The 15,172-nt window shown below is 42.9% G+C and overlaps 1 protein-coding gene across 2 annotated transcripts; it reads left to right on the top strand.

Annotated features, from left to right (window-relative positions):
* The first annotated feature begins 346 nt into the window (after positions 1-346).
* Positions 347-8,924, top strand: slc29a4a (solute carrier family 29 member 4a). 2 transcript variants are annotated; one of them, XM_086132361.1, is made up of 11 exons: positions 347-562; positions 2,451-2,787; positions 3,356-3,487; positions 3,573-3,686; positions 4,027-4,155; positions 4,739-4,813; positions 4,928-5,196; positions 6,619-6,739; positions 6,835-7,022; positions 7,103-7,343; positions 7,722-8,924. In XM_086132361.1, the coding sequence occupies exons 2-11, from the start codon at positions 2,577-2,579 to the stop codon at positions 7,856-7,858; spliced, it is 1,617 nt and encodes a 538-aa protein (XP_085988487.1). In that variant the 5' UTR covers positions 347-562; positions 2,451-2,576; the 3' UTR covers positions 7,859-8,924. The 2 variants fall into 2 exon arrangements, with proteins under 2 accessions (XP_085988487.1, XP_085988486.1); XM_086132360.1 differs by lacking the exon at positions 347-562 and adding an exon at positions 989-1,172.
* The last annotated feature ends 6,248 nt before the right edge of the window (positions 8,925-15,172 follow it).

Below are 15,172 nucleotides of genomic sequence, written 5' to 3'. Positions count from 1 at the left end.
ACAGGTCGAAGAGCGTTATTTGCCTCAATATTCATTTTAATATTGTCGATAGATAGATAGCCAACATGAATACATATTGGGTGCGGGTGTGAACTGGATGTATTAAGTACAAATCCATGTGATGTAACTGCAGGGTCTTTTATTATTATTCTCCTTTGGATACATATTCCAGCACAAGTTGAGTCTCCAACAATTAACATATTTAAAAAGTGACACAAGCTGCTGTGCCAGCATTGTGGCAAGTGGGTCTCGCCACTGCACCACTGATTTTCTTAAAAAAAAAACGTAAGCATTGTTGACTGAGAAGATTTGGACTTTTTTTTTTTTTTTTGAAGAACTGCAGAGACGGGACGAAGCGGCGAGCCTCTCTCTCTCTCTATCTCTCTCGCTTTCTCTCTCTCTCTCTTTGTCTCTCTCTCTGTGCTTCTCCCATCCTCTTCCTCCTCAGCCGCTGGATGCTGCGTCAGAAGGCGCGAGGCTCCGTCTGGATGGAGACCGACTGAGGAGCCACCGGTGCCAGGAGAAAGGGGCGGTCAGACAGAGGGGCGGCCTCGGCACGGAGGTAACCTGTTGTTGTTGCCTTTTTAAAAAAAAAATCTTAAAGCGCAACTTGACTGAAGGGAGAATAATTGGGAGGGAGCGCAGCTGGGCGGACTCAATGAGAAAATAAACAGCAATCGTCTTTTGCGGTAGTCGGTTTAGCTTTCGCATTTGTTGGGGTTTTTTTTTTTTCTAAAACGGCGCTAGGATGCATGCGCGTTGTGTTTTCATGAACGTGTGCACTGTTCAAGATGCGCACCATTGGCATACCTGTCAACTCATACGGTTTAGCCGTAGTTCATACGGATTTTGTGGTGAATCTTACGTATATGGCCGTATCGCACAGATCATACGGATTCTGAAAATTTCCACCCCCCCTCCCCTAACAGGTAGTTCCGTTTGCTTTTGTCTACTCGAATGCTTTCATTTCCGGCAACTTTCCAGTAAATTACGTGGTTCCTAGTTGAAAACATTCATTGCATACTTCGGTAGTGTACAAGCAAGTTCTACAAGGAAACAAATATATCGTGAATACTGCGCAATGGAACCAACAAGAAAGAGAAGTAAAACGAAGCACAATGGAAGGTTTCTTCAAGAATGGATATCGCAGTTTAATGGCGCAATAATGCCCGGTAAGACAGAAGAATATGCTCATTGCACAATTTGCAAACGCGAAGTAAAAGTTCTTGCATCTGGAGTTCATGATGTGAAATTGGTGCAAGTTTGAAGTCTAACTTGCACCAAAGGAATGCCCGAGAATCACAAAAACAGCCAAGTATGATGCAATTCACGAAGGATAACACAACCAGTGCTCCAAAGGATATCCTTAGTAAATATCATTGAAAATTTCGTGGGTTTTTTTTCTGCCGTTATTTTGACATAAAATGCTTTGGTATGTTATAAGGATTTTTTCGTGGGTTTTTTTTCTGCCGTTATTTTGACATAAAATGCTTTGGTATGTTATAAGGATTTTTTGCTCTTTATAAGGATTTTTTTTGGTAGTTTATACAGGTTGGCGCTCCGAAAAGTTGACAGGTATGCATTGGGCACATGCGATAAAAACACACTTGCATGTGCTAATTGGAATTAAAAAAAAAAAAAACACCACAGAAGCCGCAAGAGCTTTGATTGCTCTTCAACACATGTCGCAGGCTTGCCTTTTAATTTCAACCAAGAAGCTCGCGAGCGCCTGCACGAGGTCGTCATTGGAACGGCTACCCAGCTGCAAATAAACAGGCGCTTTTTTTTTTTTACCCAATCGCACCCCCTCAGGGGGAATAAACCTAACACGACCTCTTATTCCAGTGCTGGGGTCTGTCAAGATAGCTCTGTTTTCATTGTGTTACATTTATACATCAGATAAAGTATTCTTATAACTGCATGTTTCATCTGGTGGTTGTTGTTTGGTTGTCATCTTTGTAAAGGCACCATTTTTTTTATGTTTTGAAAATCTTGTTCAGTTCAGGTTACTTAGCGGCTTGTTTGGCTCGTGCAGCCGGACACAAGTGTTTGCGTGTATATGACGTAGAGGAGCACGTGTCCCATCGAGACTAATTTTACATCAACAGCCTTCAGCTAATGAGAGCCACTGAAAGATGGAGCCCAGTTACCGTCCTGACATAGCGCTTGCATGCTGTGTGTGGGTGACGGGTGTGTTGTGCGTAAACTGAATGAACTGTATGATGCATGTACACTGTCAGTGGTTCACAGTCATGCATCTTTTGTCACCCGCTCTTTTTCAGTAAATAGGCTAGACACACACACACGCACACGCACACAAAGCTCCCACATCTCGTACAACCTTGGCTTGTCTGTCACCGTCTACATTTATTGAAGCTTATGACCGAATATTATCTTCTACCTTCACATCTATTTACATTTGGTTCCCATGGTTTTCTCCTTCCCTGCAGCTCCTCCAACCATCCCAAAGTTTCCCGCCCCACCCGCTGCTGTCACGACGGGCGTCTGTTGGGAATTGTGCGCAACATGCCCGCACCCAAAAGTGTCTAGCGAGAGGTCCGACTTGCCTGCATAAGATGGACGTGGTGGGAGCGGAGCGTCGCAGGGCCACCCCGGCGCAGACGCCCGAGGAGAGGGACGTGTGGAGGGATGGGGGGAGAGCCGGGTGGAGGGATGGACGAGAGAGCGGAGTGGTGCACAGCTACAGTTTTGACTCCTACCAGCTGGAAGAGGAGGAGATCGGCAAAGACGTCCCGGAGAGAGGCGTTCTGGCGCTGTCTGAGCCCGGTGAGACGCTGTCTGCGCACACAAAAGGGATTATTTTGAAGTCGGCTAGAGGTCATCGTTCAGTGTACCGCATCCATTTTCTGCAGTTTATCTCACGCAAGTGACGGGTAATTAAATATTACGGATCACATTAGTAAAACCGTTTTGAAATGATCTAATTTTGTTCCGAGTACATGAAGCAGGCATCTCAACCTGGGTGTGTAGAGTTTTTGCTTTTTATTAGTTTGTAGTTTTTTTTTTTTTTTTACTTGACTATGCAACACCTTCACTTTCAGAGAATGACGCTGCATATACAATGAAATCAATCTCATCGATGTTAAACATTTATAAGAGGGGGTCAATTTGGTGTTCATCAAAATAGGAATAAAAAAAACACCCCACTTATCCATCTGTATCAACCATATGCATATAAATGATCTAAAAAAACAACATCAGAAGATTTGCTGTTCTCTTGTACGTCTTTCCTTTTAATCAGCTTTAATAACGGTCTCGTGTGCGGGCCCCGGACCGTGATTTCCTATTCTTTTTTTTTTTATCGATAACTCTCATCTGCCACCTTCCCGCTCAGACTTTGAGGAGCCGATCCCTGACGACCGTTACCATGGCATCTACTTTGCAATGCTATTGGCTGGAGTCGGGTTCTTGCTCCCTTACAACAGCTTCATCACAGACGTGGACTACCTTCACCACAAGTTCAGCGGTACGAGCAACACCCATCAATGTGAACGTGATGCAACTTATAAGAACGTCAGGCCAACGATGTTTTTACGAACCGCCCGTTCCAGGGACATCCATCGTGTTTGACATGAGTCTAACGTACATCCTGGTGGCGCTTTTGGCCGTCCTCCTCAACAACGTGCTGGTGGAAAGACTCAGTATGCACACCAGAATCACCGTGGGTGAGTCGCACATTAACCTACAGAGAAAAGCCTCGGGTTGGCAAAACATCTCCGTCTGATGACTTGAATCTCATTGAGAAGCCACTCGGAGGTCGTGAAAGTTAAAAAAAAAAAAAAAAACTTTCCTGTCGGTTTCCTCTTGCTGCTAGCAATTAGATGAAAGTTTCAAAGTGTTTGTTATCATAAGAGCAGAATGGAAATATGTTTCTGCAAAGAAATTCTCTAAAGTCCAGATTGAAGTGTGGGGATTCTTCAATGGCTGATGATCATCTTGACCTCTCCATGGTGTGTGTGCGTGTGTGTGTGTGTGTGTGTGTATGTCCTTTCTCTCTTTGTGCAGGCTACATCTTAGCATTGGGGCCTTTGGTGTTTGTCAGCGTATTTGACGTCTGGTTGGCAAAGTTCACCAACAGTCAAGCTTATGTCATCAACCTGGTCTCAGTGGGAGTAGTTGCCTTTGGCTGTACAGGTGAGCAAACCAGCTCGCCATCGCTAGAATAGAATAGAATAGAATCGCTCCTATTTTTCCCCCCGCCAAAAGGGCAATTCAAGATTTGACAGCAGCGTTCAAGAAATCAAATCATCTGAAATCCACACATATTTACGCCAGGCAGTGGGAGTGTATTTGCTGTGCACGCTTAATACTGTGCAAACAGTTCATGACATATAAAAATGAACGTGAACAGCAGCGAGGACAGACAGCAGCATTGTATGGAGCATAAAAATATTGCATGGAGCAATAAATCATCTTAAAGCAATTGAGAATGAAGTCAAGCACCAACAGGATAAATCCGAGATTCATGTCAACTTTTCTAGGCTATTCTTTTGGCCTGATTCTGAATCCGCCCTCATTTTTACTCTGGCGCATCAAGTTTTTTTTTTCTTTAATAATAATTTGATATTGGTGGTATTAACTCATTCACTCCCAAAGACGTTTTTAAACGTCTTTTCAGAATTGGTCTAGAATTGGCTGGTACTGAATGAGTTAAGAGGAACGAAATGCGCTGCCCACCACTGGCTGACTGTTAAACCGCTTCCTCATCCATTTCCAGTGCAGCAGTCCAGTTTCTATGGTTACATGGGGATGCTGCCCAAGAGGTACACGCAGGGGGTGATGACTGGAGAGAGTGAGTCCCAAAAATATCCACGTGTTCCGTTGACCACGATCTTGCACAATGGGCTCCGGCTTTGTCTCTCATGCGTCCGTACATATTGAACGCTGGTTTTTCGTCTTCATGCAGGCACCGCCGGGGTCATCATCTCCTTGTCTCGCATCTTCACCAAGCTGCTGATCCCAGACGAGAGGAGGAACACGCTCATCTTCTTCCTCATCTCCATTGGCATGGAAATGCTTTGCTTCCTGCTTCACCTGCTGGTGCGCCGCTCCCGCTTCATCCGCTACTACACCAGCCACGCCCAGGGCAAAGGTCCGGGCAAAGGTCACGACCCCCGCGGCAACTCCGCCGGCTACAGGGTTCACCATGACGTCACGGCGGAGGAAGTTAAATTTGTAAGTTGCACCCTGACGTTTGCATTCAGACGGTATTGCACAATTTATTGATGAGCCAGGGCACATATTATACGTGAGGAAAATCTTAAGGCGCAGCACCAAACAAAATGGTCGAAAAAAACAAAACAAACAAGTGATAAGCTTACCTACCAAGCAGAATTAGATATTACACAATAGTTTCAGCAAAGCTCCTAAATCACAAGGTAACAGCAAATGGCTGACATCTGTTCACTCACGCTTTTTCTCTGTGTGATGGGTTGTTGTCCTCTGGCGCTGTGGTTTCTTTCAAATCAAACTAGAGGTGCATGATGGTCCCGGAGAGGGCTGATTTATTATCTTTTTCCACCGGTCATATTTATCACATAGTACTGTCAGGTTATAAAGGAATTTTTAAGAAACCAAACAAAAAGTCATTTTGTAAATGGAACATTCCCCTTTTGATGTTATTATGAGGCAACGCTGGAAATCCTCTTGATAGCCGGAGGTGGTGAGGGGAGCGACAAGCATCCACGGAAATAAACTTGAGAAGGTCACACACGAAAGAGAAGAAATGCTACAAGTGATTTATTATTTGCCTTCGTTGCACTTGTGATCGAGCTGATAATCGAGCGGCACTAAAATCCTGCGCAGCCTTGTAAGGACCACGTTTCACCTCAGGCTATCCTCTTTTTATTTAAACATTTGTCCTGTTGCGCACGAGGGTCTGCCTACTTTTCTTTTCGTGCAGTCCTCGTACAACAAGAGTGTGTGCGTGTGTGTTTTGCCTCTGCATCTGGGGGATGATTCAGGGAGTCTTTTGTGTCGGTTGCCAGGGGAAACCAAAGGCAGTGCTCCACATTACGACTATAATCAGGAAGAGTGGTTCCTTCTGGCTCCTGAGACCTTTTCATCAACGAATGGATTAGTGCGCGCGCGCGTGTGCGCTTGCGTGTGTTGACATCAAGCTGCAGTCGCTCACAGTGATCCGCTAACGGCTGGAGCCATCAGAAGCTGAAGTCATACAGCCAATATGCTGTCGCTTTAATCAAGGCGGGGGTGGGTTGGGACAGCCACTTGTAATAATATATTCATGAACTGTGAGCTATGGTTCCTTGAGTGTTGTGTCATTAAATCGTGTCCTTCAACCATAAAAAAACATTGGGCCTCATTCACCGTCAGCTCTTAAAAAAAGAGTGAAATCATACTTGTATTTTGTTTTGGGGATAAAAAGAAAACCAAAAAAAAATGGTGGTACATTCTTTTAATGGCATCGTGACTCGCTGGAGCTTCGCAATTTTTATGCGCCCAAATGCGTGCATACAGTATTTTATTTTTTTTCTCAAGCATGTTGCGTGAAAGGAAAGAAGACATAGAAGCCCGCTGATGAATGTTTTCTATCCGATATTTGATGCGGCCTTGGCGGCGATTTTGTTTCCTCCTCAGGGGAATGGCGCAATGGGGCCACCCACAACAGAAGAGGGCACTGAGGAATATGTGGGTGGGACATATGTGCGATTTGACGCCCCAAAAATCAAGTTCAGAAGAACCTGGCCTAGTGTTCGAGGTATAGCCAATGACTTCACAGAAATGCCCTCTTGTGCGCTCAGCTCATCACGCATTTGGCATTTATTCCTGTTTATGTGCGTCCTCTCGATACAGACCTGATTTTGCATCGTTACGTGGTGTCCCGTGTCATCTGGGCCTACATGGTGTCCATAGCGGTGACCTACAGCATCACTCTGTGCCTGTTCCCCGGCTTGGAGTCCGAGATGAGGAACCCCACCTTAGGGGAGTGGCTGCCCATCCTCATCATGGCCACCTTCAACATGTCCGACTTTGTTGGCAAGGTGAGGAGCATCTGATGCACGTTGCGCGTTTCCTCAAAACAATCGAGAAAGAAGCATTGGAAGCATCGACGTGTGTTCAGATCCTGGCGGCGCTGCCCTACGACTGGTCTGGAGGCCGCCTGCTCTTCTTCTCCTGCTTGAGAGTTGTCTTCATACCTCTCTTCATCATGTGCGTGTACCCGGCGCACGCGCCCACCCTGGCCCACCCCGCCTGGCCGTGTCTCTTCTCCCTGCTCATGGGCGTTACCAACGGGTACTTTGGCTCCGTGCCGATGATTCAGGCCGCTGGCAAAGTGGCGCCGGAGCAGAGGGAGCTTGCAGGTAAGACGGCGTCACATCTCACTTAGACGAGGTCAGGCTTGTTTGAATGAGTGCAGTACAGTGAACGAGTGACACCCCCCCCCCCCTAACACTGCCTGCGTGGGTTTTCTCCGGGTATTCCGTTTTCCTCCCACATCCCCAAAAACATGCACGGCAGGTGAATGAAACACTCTAAATTGTCCCTTCGGTGTGAGTGTGAGCGCGGATGGTTGTTCATCTCAGTGTGCCCTGCGATTGACTGGCAACCGGTTCAGGGTGTCCCCCGCCTACTGCCCGAAGATGGCTGGGATGGGCTCCAGCACGCCCTGCAACACTTGTGAGGATAGAGTGGATCAGAAAATGGATGAATGAGCCGTAACGACGCATTTCTTTGTGCAGGTAACGTGATGACCGTCTCCTACATGACAGGCTTGATGGTGGGCTCTGTTGTGGCGTACGCCGCTTACAGCTTCACAGCTCGTCCAACAACAGGCATCTCCGCCTTCAACGTACACGCAAACATGACTGCTTTTTGAATGTCCTCACATGGTCGCATACAAGTTGATACACTAGCAGCAGGAGAGGGTGGCGGTCTCCCCTATGAAGGAAACAATGTAGCATTACATATCTTCCTATTTTCCAGCCAGGATGAGAGTGAAGATTTCGTGGATGTGGATGAATTTTTTTTCCGGAGTTTTTTTTGGGAGTGTTTCACTGTGAAATGAATTTTAGGCAGACCGGTGTGGTTTCATTTACGACGTGGTCTCTTTTTGTAGACTTTCAGCTGGAGATAGTGACTACCCACGGTCCTTAAATAATAAGGACCTTCCTGAATGAAGAAAAGTGGCAGACAAAATAGATAAATGGATGGATTAGCATTGACCACATCAGTTCTTCATAAAGCAGTATTGCTAACCCGTGACCGACAGCTTCTGCACAGTGTTCTTCGTGTTGTGTCTTGTGAGTTTTTGGTTTTGTTTTGTTTGTCAGCTAATATGCTTTCCATATGAGTGGAGCCTCCAAAGTCGAACAGACAAATAGTACAATTCGGAGGTCAACCAAACAGTTGTGGTTCTCAAACAAAACTTGGGAGTTTAAACCGTAATGGTGAACTTCACGCATGACTTCAACAAATGGGAGGATGAATGAGAATTATATTGCAGATTTCTACATTGTGAGACAAATAAAGGTTTTCACATCTTATCTTATCATCGGTATGTAACTTTCAAGAAAGCTGGTGACCCCTGTTCGAAAGGACTTATGATGGTGACAATTTGAGACCCGAAAAAATGAGCTCACAATATGGTGGCAAAATTGTTTCGATATCAATCAGCACCACAGAACATTTGTGGTTGACTTTGGAGGTTCTGCTGGATCGGTGTTGCATTTTGAGGGGTCAAAACATCGAGTGCCAAATATATCTACCTTTTCCTAAATAATGTTATTGAGAAAAGATTGAATGTAAAATCAACAAGTGTCGCTGTCTGAACCTTGTAAATATATTTAGGAATAACGTTTAAAAGAGCAAAGAGATGTGATTTGCCAGGGCTAATGATATTTTTGTGAGTATATTTCTGTATTATAAAAAGATGCAGAACTTTTCTCGTGTTTCTTGTCGATTATTGTCTTTTGTCTAATTTTGTGGAGCAGTGGGACAAAAACGGAGTTGAGAGGTTCAAAACCCGTTGACCTCGTTTCGTACCAAATGTAAGTAGTGGAATTAGCAAACCATGGCACATTTCTTAGGGTTGGTGCTTTAAATGGACTCTTGGAATGATACTACCCGCTCATATCATTTTTGAAACGTTTACGAAATTGCTTTTATTCACTGTCGTAACCCCTTTCCCCGGATCCCAGGTAAATGTGCCTCCTAGTGGCCGTGAACAGTGTTGCGATGACGTCATAGAGACTGAACGGATGCTGATTTTGACATTGATGTCATGACAGTGTGGTAAACGGGGTTTAATGAGAATGAAAGGGGACACAAACAATGTGACATACATAAAGGCAGACGATCACGACGTTTTGTAGACTGAATGAAACACTCTGTCGCTGGTGACGCGTTTCAGCCTGCAGGGGGCAGCATCGGGCTGCCGAAGATGACTTTCAAGCGTTTCCATGGTGATGACGTAACTGAGGTGACAATGGTTATCAGGGTGCTCGGTTAAGCGGTAGGTTAGCGATAGATTACTTGTTTCAAAACTTTGTCGACAGAACAGAATCTATTTCTGACAGGCAGAACAATCCTCTGCCACTGGAAGGTACAATAACGTGTGTATTCACCTTTCTAAACTAAGGTGTATGTTTCACACTGAGAAAACCAAACCAACCCCAACCAAGACAAAACAAAGGCCAGGCCGGATGATACATTCGCTTAAAGTGGGAGCAAGTTAAATAAGAATCAAGATAAACAGTACATAAGCAGCACTTCAAATGCATACTATTAGCGGATAGAACAATCCAGAAAGAAGTTCAGTTAGAAGAGCAAATGCCAAAACTGCAGTCAAAAGAAACAGAAGGACACTCAGGTGAAAAGGACTAGCCAAAGAATTAAGCATGACACTCAGGAAATGGGCTGTGGACTTGGGATATGGAGCACAGGCATGGAGGCAAAGGAAGAAAGAAGACATGATTGATGCACTGGAGATATGGAGGATTTTAAAAGTGACATGGGAGATGAGAACAAATGAAAGTGTACTCCAGGAAATTGGAGTGGAATGAGAACTGCTAAAATCATTGAAGGCTTGGCAGAAAAAGTGGCTGAGACATCTAATTTATTACGGGGGAGAGTTTATATTGTACCGGTAGTGAAGAAAAACTAGAAGAGAAACGATGAAGAGCAACTCCCAATGGAAGCCCCCCCCGCCCCAAAAAAATGAAAAGGATGTCAGAAGACCGAAGTGGATCGACGATGTATAACCCCGTAGGAGGGCCTGCCTATTCAAACAGAGCACGTTAGAGAGACATAAATTGGTGAGCAAATTCCCATCATCATTTTGTAGAGGCCTTTTTTTTTCTGTTTGTTTTTAGTGTTGTGACAAGAGATTTTTCAAACCAAATATGTACGTTGGTTAAACAAAGGCTGGGAAACACTGGTTTCACTTAAGCGAAAATAGGCCCCGAATTTCCAGACTTCGTCTGCATTGCTGGTGATTGAATGTAAACAAACATCTGCAGTTTTCCAACAGCCAACAATTTGTCCGTTGGCGCATAACCTCACCTTCCACATAATGATCAATGGAAGGAACAAATTAAATTATTCATTCCTTTCTGACTGGACCAGAGGAGGGCGGGGGGGGGGGGGGGGTGGACTTTACCTCGCCCTTGTTTCTCTCCATAGCTATATTATATAGTTACAGCGAGTACCCACAAAAAAACACAAGTAGCTGGTGGGCTTGTGCTAAAAATAGCTCACCAGTGATTGCACAGTGTGATTTCCAAGGGAGGATGTAAAAGTGAACATTTACACTTGTAAAGATTTAGAAAACAAGACTTTAATATTGATATATGTTGGTATCCTACTACACTACTTTTTTGCTTGCACAAGTCTCACTCCAAAAAAAGCTTGTGCAATCTGGCTTTTTCCATGAGTTGTAATGTATACATATGACATTTGAAAAAAACAAATCTCTTGCTTAACCTATCTCTTCAATCATAAACTTTGCTAAATATATGGCTGTTTAGGCTATTATTATAATCATTATGTGTAGACTATCTGATGAGCTAGAGAAAAAACGAGGGCAGATTCGGAATGAGTGCAAAAAAATGGATGGGAGAAAAGTTTACTTACATGTGTGATTGTAACAAATTTTGACCAGCCTTCCCATTTATCGTGTGTCGCCGCAGAAGGCGCGGTGACGTCACAAGCGTTATTTACGAAAACGTATTCGCCGCGTTTCAAATAAGTCGGCCGTCGCGTTTGTGACGTTGGCAAAGCGTTTCTCGAATGCGCGAGGCACACAAACACGCTCAACGGATGGTGGTCGTCGCCAGACAAGGTACGCCGCTTTCTTCAAATGACATAATACATAATCAAGCAAAAAAATAAATAAAAATAAAAACAGAAAAAAAAGAAACGGCGTAACTTTGTCTTTTTTTTCTCGTTACTTTAAGAACGGTCTGAGGTAATCGCGGCAGTAATATGTGTTGGGTTTAAGTCAACAGACATGGAGGTGAGCACCCAAGCCTTGAGGATCTATTACGCTTCTTCTTGGGGGAAAATGCACAGCTCCCGCGTTCAGAGAGGAGGGCTGTGTCTTCACCGGAGCCTCATGCTCATCCAAATGATCGAATCGTCCAGTGACCTCTACTACTCGGCCCTGGCCAGCGCGGAAGGCGGGCAACAGGTGGCCAACAGCCCCACGGAGACGCGCACAGCCAGTGCGCGGAGGACTAGCACGAGGAGAGCGGCGAAGCGTGCCTGGCTCTCTCCCAGTGATGAACTCCTCATCCCTTCCTCCTTCTCCTCCTAGGAGTATTCTCATTAAACCTTTAATTGTCACCCTGTGAGGGAGGCAATTAAAAAGGCGTTTTTTGCTGAAAAACCCGACCATGTATAATAAGGCGTTTTTGGCCAAAAAAAACGACCATGTATAGTAAGGCTTTTTTTTAGCCGAAAAAAACGACCATGTATGGTAAGACGTTTTTATCCGAAAAAAAAACGACCACGTGTATATATATGGGGTTTTTGGCAGAAAAAAACGACTATGTATTGTAAGGCGTTTTTAGCCGAAAAAAAAATACCATGTATAGTAAGGCGTTTTTTGCTGAAAAAAACCCGACCATGTATAGTAAGGCGTTTTTTGCTTTAAAAAAACGACCATGTATAGTAAGGCGTTTTTTAGCCGAAAAAAACAACAATGTATAGTAAGGCATTTTTTAGAAGAAAAAAAAATGACAGAAAAAAAACGACCATGTATAGTAAGGCGTTTTTAGCCGAAAAAAAATGAACATGTATAAAAAGGCGTTTTTAGCCGAAAAAAAAGGGACAATGTACAGTAAGGCGTTTTTAGCCGAAAAAAACGACCATGAATAGTAAAGCGTTTTTAGACGAAAAAAACGACCATGTATATAGTAAGGCGTTTTTGACCGAAAAAAACCCAACCATGTATAGTAAGGCATTTTTGGACGAAATTTTTAGCCGAAAAAAACGACCATGTATAGTAAGGCGTTTTTTGCTGAAAAAAACCGATCATGTGTATTAAAGTGTTTTTAGCCGAAAAAAAACACCATGTATAGTAAGGCGTTTTTGACCGAAAAAAACGACCATGTATAGTAAGGCGTTTTTGACCGAAAAAAACGACCATGTTTAGTAAGGCGTTTTTGGACGAAATTTTTAGCCGAAAAAAACGACCATGTATAGTAAGGCGTTTTTGACCGAAAAAAAAAGACCATGTAGAGTAAGGCGTTTTTTGCCGAAAAAAGACGACCACGTATAGTAAGGCGTTTTTTGCCGAAAAAAAACGACCATGTATAGTAAGGTGTTTTTTAGCCGAAAAAAACGACCGTGTGTAGTTCAGCGTTTTTAGCCGAAAAAAAGACAGAAAAAAACGACGATGTATATAGTAAGGCATTTTTAGCCGAAAAAAACGACCATATCGTAAGGCGTTTTTAGCCGAAAAACACAACCATGTAATAAGGCGTTTTTTGCCGAAAAAAAACAACCATGTATAGTAAGGCATTTTTTAGCCGAAAAAAATGACAATGTATAGTAAGGCGTTTTTTAGCCGAAAAAAACGACCATGTATAGTAAGGCGTTTTTTGCCGAAAAAACCCGACCATGTATAGTAAGGCGTTTTTTGTCGAAAAAACTGACTATGTAGAGTAAGGCGTTTTTGACCGAAAAAAACGACCATGTATAGTAAGGCGTTTTTTTGCCGAAAAAAGACGACCATGTATAGTAAAGCGTTTTTTGCCGAAAAAAGACGACCATGTATAGTAAGGCGTTTTTTGCCCAAAAAAAACGACCATGGATAGTAAGGCGTTTTTTGCCCCAAAAAAACGACCATGTATAGTAAGGCGTTTTTAGCTGAAAAAAACAACCTTGTATAGTAAGTCGTTTTTAGCCGAAAAAAACGACCATGTATAGTAAGGCGTTTTTGACCGAAAAAGACGACCATGTATAGTAAGGCGTTTTTTGCCCAAAAAAAACGACCATGGATAGTAAGGCGTTTTTTGCCCCAAAAAAACGACCATGTATAGTAAGGCGTTTTTAGCTGAAAAAAACAACCTTGTATAGTAAGGCGTTTTTTTGCCGAAAAAAATGACCATGTATAGTTAGGCGTTTTTAGCCGAAAAAAAGACCATGTATAGTAAGGCGTTTTTAGGCTGAAAAAAACGACATAGTATAGTAAGGCGTTTTTAGCCGAAAAAATCGACCATGTATAGTAAGGCGTTTTTAAGCCGAAAAAAAACAACATAGTATAGTAAGGCATTTTTAGGCCGAATGTGTTTTTTTTCGGGCTAAAAAGGCCTGACTATACTGTCATTTTTCGTGGGCTAAAAACGCCTTACTATACTATGTCGTGTTTTCGGGCAAACAAACGCTTTACTATACGATGTCATTTCTTTTGGGCTAAAAACGGCTGACTATACGATGTCGTTTTTTTGGGGCTAAAAACGCCTGACTATACTATGTCGTGTTTTCGGGCTCAAAACACTTACGATACTATGTCGTTTTTCATGGGCTAAAAACGCCTTACTATACTATGTCGCTTTTTTCAGCCTAAAAACGCCTTACTATACTATGTCGTTTTTTTCGGCCTAAAAACGCCTGACTATACTATGTCGTGTTTTCGGGCTCAAAACACTTACGATACTATGTCGTTTTTTTAGGGGTAAAAACGCCTTACTATACTATGTCGTTTTTTTCGGGCTAAAAACGTCTTACTATACTATGTCGTTTTTTTTTTGGGCTAAAAATGCCTTACTATACTATGTCGTGTTTTCGGGCTCAAAACGCCTTGCTATACTGTCATTTTTTTTTGGGCTAAAAATGCCTTACTATACTATGTCGTGTTTTCGGGCTCAAAATGCCTTACGATACCATGTCGTTTTTTTCGGGCTAAAAACGCCTTACTATACTATGTCGTTTTTTTCGGGCTAAAAACGCCTTACTATACTATGTCGTTTTTTTCGGCCTAAAAACGCCTTACTATATACTATGTCGTTTTTTTCGGGCTAAAAAAGCCTTACTATACTATGTCGTTTTTTTCGGGCTAAAAAAGCCTTACTATACTATGTCGTTTTTTTCGGGCTAAAAACGCCTTACTATACTATGTCGTTTTTTTCGGCCTAAAAACGCCTTACTATATACTATGTCGTTTTTTTCGGGCTAAAAAAGCCTTACTATACTATGTCGTTTTTTTCGGGCTAAAAAAGCCTTACTATACTATGTCGTTTTTTTCGGCCTAAAAACGCCTTACTATATACTATGTCGTTTTTTTCGGGCTAAAAAAGCCTTACTATACTATGTCGTTTTTTTCGGGCTAAAAAAGCCTTACTATACTATGTCGTTTTTTTCGGCCTAAAAACGCCTTACTATATACTATGTCGTTTTTTTCGGGCTAAAAAAGCCTTACTATACTATGTCGTTTTTTTCGGGCTAAAAAAGCCTTACTATACTATGTCGTTTTTTTCGGGCTAAAAAAGCCTTACTATACTATGTCGTTTTTTTTCGGCTTAAAAACGCCTTACATACTATGTCGTTTTTTTCAGCCTAAAAACGCCTTACTGTACTATGTCGTTTTTTTCGGTCAAAAACGCCTTACTATACATGGTCGTTTTTTTCGGCTAAAAATTTTGTCCAAAAACGCCTTACTATACATGGTCGTTTTTTTCGGTCCAAAAAC

This window comes from Hippocampus guttulatus, chromosome 16 (genome assembly GCF_054856545.1).
Source record: "Hippocampus guttulatus isolate MCC_2025c chromosome 16, RoL_Hgut_1.0, whole genome shotgun sequence".
NCBI lineage: Eukaryota > Metazoa > Chordata > Actinopteri > Syngnathiformes > Syngnathidae > Hippocampus > Hippocampus guttulatus.
The sequence above is the reverse complement of the archived record's forward strand: the minus strand, read 5'-3'. Positions and strand labels throughout refer to the sequence as shown.